This window comes from Atta cephalotes, assembly GCF_000143395.1.
Source record: "Atta cephalotes unplaced genomic scaffold scaffold00014, whole genome shotgun sequence".
NCBI lineage: Eukaryota > Metazoa > Arthropoda > Insecta > Hymenoptera > Formicidae > Atta > Atta cephalotes.
The window spans coordinates 5,060,275-5,068,174 of NW_012130078.1; the positions used below are offsets into that span (position 1 = coordinate 5,060,275).

The 7,900-nt window shown below is 31.4% G+C and overlaps 1 protein-coding gene across 1 annotated transcript in view; it reads right to left on the reverse strand.

Annotated features, from left to right (window-relative positions):
- LOC105617916 (RING finger protein 17-like) overlaps positions 1-7,900 on the reverse strand; it is a 30,128-nt gene that overhangs the window by 5,761 nt on the left and 16,467 nt on the right. Inside the window, exons 2-15 of the mRNA XM_012199452.1 lie at positions 6,748-6,966; positions 5,922-6,049; positions 5,384-5,529; positions 5,015-5,147; positions 4,789-4,970; positions 4,116-4,398; positions 3,880-4,030; positions 3,211-3,321; positions 2,982-3,078; positions 2,246-2,418; positions 1,966-2,186; positions 1,243-1,861; positions 754-902; positions 295-659 (exon numbers count right to left, since the gene is read on the reverse strand). Of these exons, the coding sequence (XP_012054842.1) occupies positions 295-659; positions 754-902; positions 1,243-1,861; positions 1,966-2,186; positions 2,246-2,418; positions 2,982-3,078; positions 3,211-3,321; positions 3,880-4,030; positions 4,116-4,398; positions 4,789-4,970; positions 5,015-5,147; positions 5,384-5,529; positions 5,922-6,049; positions 6,748-6,966 (2,977 nt within the window). The remainder of the gene's footprint in view (positions 1-294; positions 660-753; positions 903-1,242; positions 1,862-1,965; positions 2,187-2,245; positions 2,419-2,981; positions 3,079-3,210; positions 3,322-3,879; positions 4,031-4,115; positions 4,399-4,788; positions 4,971-5,014; positions 5,148-5,383; positions 5,530-5,921; positions 6,050-6,747; positions 6,967-7,900) is intronic.

Genomic DNA, 7,900 nt, shown 5'->3' on the forward strand with positions numbered 1-7,900 from the left:
AAGTATGCATATTCATAATGCTATAATATTATATTATATGATATACATTGCAAAATTCTAATTTTTTTATGTACAGATTTTTTTTAAGTCATTTTTCCGGAATCCTGTTGGATATCCAGAAAATGTCAGATATCCAATTAAAAAAACTGCCTTCTCAGATATCCGATTGGATATCAGATATTCGATGTTATATTCTATCCGGATATTCAATGTATTCGATATCCGGTATTCGATAATTTTACGATCTAATGTATCCCTAATAATTACTATACATATAATCAAAAGATAACGTACTGTATTTCTTAGAATGTAAGTACACCATGCATTTAACATCCACATATGTCGTTATAGCGTGAAATACTTCTTCCGTGATTTCGATTGGTGGCAACCAGTCTGAGAACTTTACCGAACCCTCACGATTTGTCGAATCGCAAACCTTGTGTTTAGTCATCGTAGCTGAAGAAATTAAACCGTTTAATTCTAGTTTAATTTTAGATCTATCTTGCCATGGCTTACATGATGTCGTAGTAATATCCAATTCATCTTTAGTCGGATCTTTGTCCAACCATTTAACATTTTCTTCGTTCGGCACCCAATGACTAATCTCCAACTGCTGTTTAAATTCTTCTGCGAGAATTGAGTCTGCGTTTGCAAAGTAGCTATTGAGTTGAATTAAAAATTATAATTCAAACATTACATATAAATTAAGGATTCTTTTTTATAAATAAATTAAATATTGAATTAATTTCTTACTCCTTAATGGGTAAAGCAACACCCTTGTCCACCAACATTCGGTTGATAGAATTTATTTCTATCTTAGTTGGTGCTAACGGTCCTGGTATTTTAGATTGTCTTACCCAAAGCTCGACAGGTATTACGTCATCAGAAAATTCTTCATGAACCTTAATATACACAATAACAGTAATTACATTTTTATATTCGTAATCAACATTCAGTAATTGAAATTAATATTATTTTTACATAATTTTTATAAAATAAAAATATTTTATACGATATCTATAATTTATTATAGAATTCAAGATAGAATTTTATTTATATTTTTGTATATATATATATATATATATGTATGAATTTTTACTACTATATATGTTATATATATTAAGCACATATATGTAATATATGGCAAGATTACAAATGGAATTTATTATCTAAGATGGTACTTTTACAATTCTTCAAATTTGTGGATTAGTGATTAAAAGAAAAAAAGGATATTTCTCTTACCGGCTTAGTGATATAAAACTTGCAATACGCATTATTTTGTATAATCTCGGACAGTGTTATGCAAGATAATGACGGCCATGTCGATGACCCGCCACACGGCAAAATACCGGCTAGTTTCACCTTAAAGCAATACGTCATTTCCTCCGCGAATTGTGAATGAAGAACTTGTATGTCCTTCATCGTCACAGTCTCTTCGATACCCATGTCACAGAAATAGACCAGTACTTCTGTCGAGGACTTTATTTTTAATATTTTAGCACGGAAGTAGGATTTGTCCTTTGCAGAATATACAGTACACAATGCGCCTTCACTCCAATTATTGCGTGGTTCGGAATGATACTTATCGTAGAATTTTTGCATCTTTAACATCAGTTTCTCGTTCTCTTGTTCATGTTCCATCTGTGCAACGTAGATGCAGTCCGGTGTGATCACTCGTTGAATATACACTTCTACCTTGAATGGATCTTTAGGCGTCTCTTCTTTCATGGATTTATCATTCTCCATATTGTACGAAATACAGCAGTTTTTGACAGTATTATCATCAGATTTCTCCAGTAATGAAACATTATTTTTAACAGCCGATTGTAATTTCTTTTGCGATTTGTTCTTAAATTTGTTACTTTAGAGAAACGAGAAAATAATCAAAGAAAAGTCAAGCATACATTTCGAAAATAAAATGCCTTTATATTAAAAATTTTATGTTTGACATTATGTTAGACTCACCTCATGACATAATCATTAACAACACCTGTGATTTTTAATTGCCGGCTGACATTGACGTTATTGCTATACATTAATCCACTATATCCGTCATCTGTTTTTTTTCGAGGATTTACCATGATAGATTTTGTGTTACTAAAGAGATTCAGCAAACTTATTACAGCTTCCTGTTTCCATATTCCATTGGATTCAGGCATTATATACATTAGCGATATTTTTATAGCCTAAATCAAACGAAAGAAAACGATGAATTATGTCATATCGTGCATAGAAAAAGACTTACTTGGGCCTTAAACGTAGTATATTCATATGGAATCATTCGTAATGCGTCGCGGTCTTGAATTAAAGTACATCCCCAATCCACACAAAATACTCTGACTTGATTTTCATTAATTATTTCGACAATTTCACCGCGTTGCCAGGTATTGTCTTCTAATTGTATAGCACATGGTACACCTATGATAAATTTAAGTTAAAATTTTTGTAAGGGAAGCATTTGAAAGATATATCGTAATTATAACAAAAAATAATGTTACATTTTCTTTTTAGTAGGTATTTCAAATTTTTGACGACATTTACTTAATCTTTTTCAATTCCAAAATAGTTATTAATTAGTTATTAATTATATATAGTTATTAATTAGGAGAGTATCTTATTTAAATTAAGTTTTTAAATAATTATTATGACATATAATAATAGTCTTAATAAAATGATTAATTCATGATTAATTAATATTATCAATTAATAATATTCTTGAGGCTTCTACAGGTACTTTCTATATAAAGATTATGCATTTTGCGGATTTCCTTCGTATCCATTCTTGGATACGAAGCAGATATCATGCTGCTTCTCGCACTGATGAAGTGGACTGTAAGGTTCACGAAACGTTGGTATTTCAAGAATGGATTTGGACACGGAGAAAACCCGAAAAACCGAAACGCATAATCTTTATATTATCAATTAATTATAAAATACAATTATCTCATTTCACATCAAATACCTATAATTATAAAACTAACCTTTTTGTAGTGTTTCAATAATTTTCACTGAAGTTTCTTTTGTATAATATTCGTTTAATTCATCCTTTAATTTCAAAAACTTATTTTGTCGCGTAATCTGTAAAAATCCATAAAAATGTAATAATGTGAAATAAATATATAGTAATATCAAAAAACTTCTCAAATTCTTTTCTCTCTCTAATGAGATTTTGAAGACATAAAATGTGTAATGTAATTGTAATTGTTTTACCTTGGAGACATAAATCTTGTCTGGTGACTCAAGCCAGCCAATAATAACTGCTGTCGACTTATTTAATGGAAGTTCTTCTCTATTATAAATATAAGTCTTTAGTGTATTCTTCTGCAAAAAAAATGCAAGTATTACGTGCAACAAAATAAGAAATATAATATATAATGGATCAATACAGATATCTATACTAGTACTAGATCATTAATTTTTGAGTTGATTTAATGACGGCAACAGTATATGTGTGTATGTATGTGCAAAATAATTGGAGCGGTTATTGATTATTTCAATGGTCGTTCAATCGAATATCCGGTCGATTACATCGCCTTAGTCGAAAGTTAGCCATCTAGTATTAGTAGATATCTGTGGGTTCAATGGAACAAAATTATTTTTCTAATACAAGTTTCTAATACAATTTTAAAAGAAAAATTGATTAAAATTCGTTTCCACGATATATGGTTTTATTACCTGAAGATTAAAAGTTATCAACAGATTCATCAACAAAATTTATTCATGAATTTTTTGATTACTTTTAGGTAACCATATATTGTGAAATTGGGCCTAAGAATCTGAGTATTGGCATACAACTGGACATTACAGGGGAATGTTTATAACTCTAACATTATAGCATGTTGTACTGGTATGGATATATGCGTCTTCAAATCTGCTTACCAGATTTTTCCGAGTGTCCAAACGCGCATAATCCATAATTTTCATAGTACTACACATCGATTGCGGACCCATGTTACTATTCTTCGGATTAACACGAAGATCGACGTGTAAAATATCAGGAGTAGATTTGATAATGGACATTATGCAATCACTGTAACGTAGAACATTTTCAATGGTTAAGATATTCATACTTTAGTGCACACAGGGTAAAAATCGTTGAATCGCTATTGGCTTACACTCCGCTTGTCAGTTTCATGAAGTCATTTGTGCTCGCGTTTGTCCAATGAAGATTTTTAGGCTTCAAGCCGTTTAAGCAGCATCGAATCGCTTGTGGTGGCAATGTTTGCAAATGCTCAGCTATCTTTTGCACTCTCGAAGCCGCTATGTTGCATTCCTCATATCCGTAATCTATGTAAATCACGTTGTACGATGTTTCGTCGTCGCTATTTATCATCACTGTGTTCACGCATCCACGATACCATTCGTTGACTTTCCATTGTTTGACGACACACATATCATCTGTTAATATGAAAAATGATGAAAAGATGATCTGTTTCTTTCAACTGATTTAGATTTGTTTTTTTATTCTTGGATCGGGATTCTGTATACAATTATTGACAATTATCGGGGTCGATAACTAACGATAAGTAAAAATAATCCTAAGAAAAAACGCAGTTCTCATTGGCTGCCGCTACTCCATGATGCTGATAACTATCGGTAGACTTATACAGAAAACAGGTCCTTTAAACTGGTGCAATAAGTTGAAAACAAACATATATTTGCAAAAAACAGATCTTTTGATGTTTATCTTTTCTCTTTTCTTTCCATATTAAAAAAGAGAAACAATGAAACGATGCAAGAAGTTTAGTTAGAACAGGTCTAATATCAACATTAACGATAATCTCATACCTTGCTTGATATTGATCGGTTTGTTTAAGTTCTCCTCATCGTTTCCGTATGTCATTAGATCTTTCTCTAATTGTAGGAATTTTGCTTTCATGGCCACTTTTCGTACAAAGAATAATGATGGATTAACAACGTACGTCACTTCCACCTTACACTCGGAAATACCTTGAAAGAGAAAAAGAATCGATTAGAATCTTGAGAAATAAAGATTAAAAAGGGTAACTTACTTTCTTCCTCTTTATCTTCTATCTCGATGGACATCGTCGACATTAATGAGTCATCAAGTTTTTGTTGCAGTTCTGATTGTATTATCGGTCGCATTATCGCCTGTTCTAGCTTTGCTTGCGGACTGTCAAGAATTTCTGTCAACATCATTTTATAGTGTAGTTACTTACGTTTTCGATTTCACACAAATGATATAATTATGCAAATTAAGTAAAAACTTTTTTATGAAAATAATCTATTAAATCTATTGAAAACATTAGCTTATGATAGTGTATCAAAAAAATTATGGAAACAAAAATTGAAAATTCAAAGATGAAGGTATATCTTGTTTTTGAAGAAATCAGTTAAATCACTGTAAAATTAGTATTTTCACTTGTACGAGGTTTCTTCGATAAAGGCGACATTATGTAATTTGTCGGCAGCTCCTCTTTTCGCACAAGACTGTAGGACGACACTGATGGCACTGTAATTGTACAGTGATTTTCTATAGCTTCGACGATTGATTCATCGATGGTAAATCTATTAAAGAAACAACTTATTACACTAAACAAATTCACTAATATCGCTTGAAATTAAAGTTATATAAAGATGACAGCTCAAATGACTAAGAATCACAATAACGTTTGTTTACAGATGACTTTAAATTGTTATTTGACGTAGCTCTTTATTAATATTTGATTCTAATATCGTTTGGATAATCGTTCGCACTTCACGTGATGAACATCGTACATGATGAACAGTGTGTAAAAATAATGGATGTGAACTTCGGTATTGATAAAGAGATACTCAGTAACACTTAAGTTATGGCGAAGAATCGAGTCAGCAGTAAAAGCAATTTTATACATGCTGCGAGTTAGCGAAAAAAGTCTTAGTAGATGGTTCTTCTAATTGATTCGCTTTTCATTACTCACTTTGCTTTGTTGTTCTGACCTGAGTCTTTGTACATCAAATGACAAGGAAGATCTGACATTTCCGTTAGAATGTTTATTGCGTTTCGTATGTCCACCTTATGGAAGGTCTGTTCCGCATAGGAGGCTAGCTACGGACAAATGTATCAAGTTCAATTCAACTTGCTATTTCAAACAATATCTTTTTCATGTAGAGTAAATTTAGAGTGATAAATTTAGAATCTGAATTTAATTAAAGATTGTGTTATTTTTGCCGGATTCACTTCCATTCTATCAATTATTTAATTATGCTTAATTATAAACACCCATTACATTTTTTTCTTCACAAACATCTTTCGTTTGTTTTAATTTTAGAAAGTTAAAATTAATTACGAATATAAGGCAGATTATATTGTTGGAATGTAAGACAAGTAATTAAGAGATTATTTTAGTGACGTCTTTAAAATTTTAACAATAAAAATATTTTAAATTTAATTGTCGCTCTCACAGTAACTATCTCACGCGTCCGTCGAAATGAATTTGCTTCGAAGCACCGTTCAGTTCATTTTGATGATTTTTGTCTCGAGATTTCACGTGACCCAATCACAATACAGCACATTACTTGCCTTGACTTTAGAATGTGAGAAATAAACACAAATTGGTGAATCTTGAAAATAGCTTAATGATATGATGTAGCCGCGTGAGATTTGCTATTTTTAGATAATTCTAGAAAATATTCCTTGACAATATAATTTAAAACTCATAGAATAATGAAGTAAATCGATTTGAAGCAAAAGGCGGACAAATTTCTAGCGTCTAATTGATAATTCTTTATTTTTAAGAGAAGTACCTGCATTGTAAGCTTCAATTTTTCCTCCTGCGATTGAAGTTGCAGTTCGATGTTTTCTAAATTGTTCTTGAGGTGATTACCCTGCTCATACAGCTGGTTTATCAACTTTGCTTCCATATTTTGAAGAATGCCGTGCAGATATGCGAAATGTTGGGACACTGCCGCTTCGGTATCATTTTCTAGCTTATATGTGTTGGATGTAAACGCCGATTTTATTTTCTGAAAGGAAATCGCATACGATCCATTAATATATGATATATAATTTATGTAATGAAAGTCCAGTCAAGAAATTTTATAAGAGAAAATGAAGAGACATGAAATAAAATATAATAAAATAAAGGACTGAATTAGAAAGAAGAACAGGTTTTTGCTAATATACAAAGTAACAAAATAAGTCTTACATTAGATTAGTGAGAAATGAAGTTTGGAAGTACGCGGGATATGGAAAAGGAGAGAAGGTGAAAACTCCGATATCTGCTGGTAATGTTGTGCATATCCATTCGTGCAAATGACTCGATATAAAAAAAAATATTATTGCGTCAGTGCACAGAATCGACGAAAGAGGCCGTACGAGGTATCATTTTTCTCGCGAGTTTCGATTTCTAAGTTCGTGGAGAAAAATTTCATCGTGTTGCCTCAGCAAACTCTCAGGTCGCCGTTTCGCGTGGAATAAATCGGCAGGATTAACAAAGTATACAACATTGTGCACTACTGTAGTTCTCTCGGGAAATCCTCGTAAATCGCTATCGCGAAAATTTACCACTGCTAATCGATGACTTTTACACGCATTTGCATTATTCCTTACTTAATAACTCCGTAGATTTCTCACACATCCTATGTACGTCGATATTAGGTACAAAATTATCTGGTGACCAAAAATATTTATTTATTTTCTGTAAATGATGTCATACTATTATCTCATAACTAAGATAATAGTACATCAATTACAGAGAAATAAATAGAATAGAATGGGATGTTTATTTCCTCTTCAGCGTATTTACATACCAAGAAGGGGACTTAGTTTACAATTCTTCTTAACTCACTCATTCATCCGTATCTTTCACATTTTTATTTGCTCATTTCCTATCTTTATAATTAATTATATACTACTTATATATATATATATATATATATATATATATATATATACTAC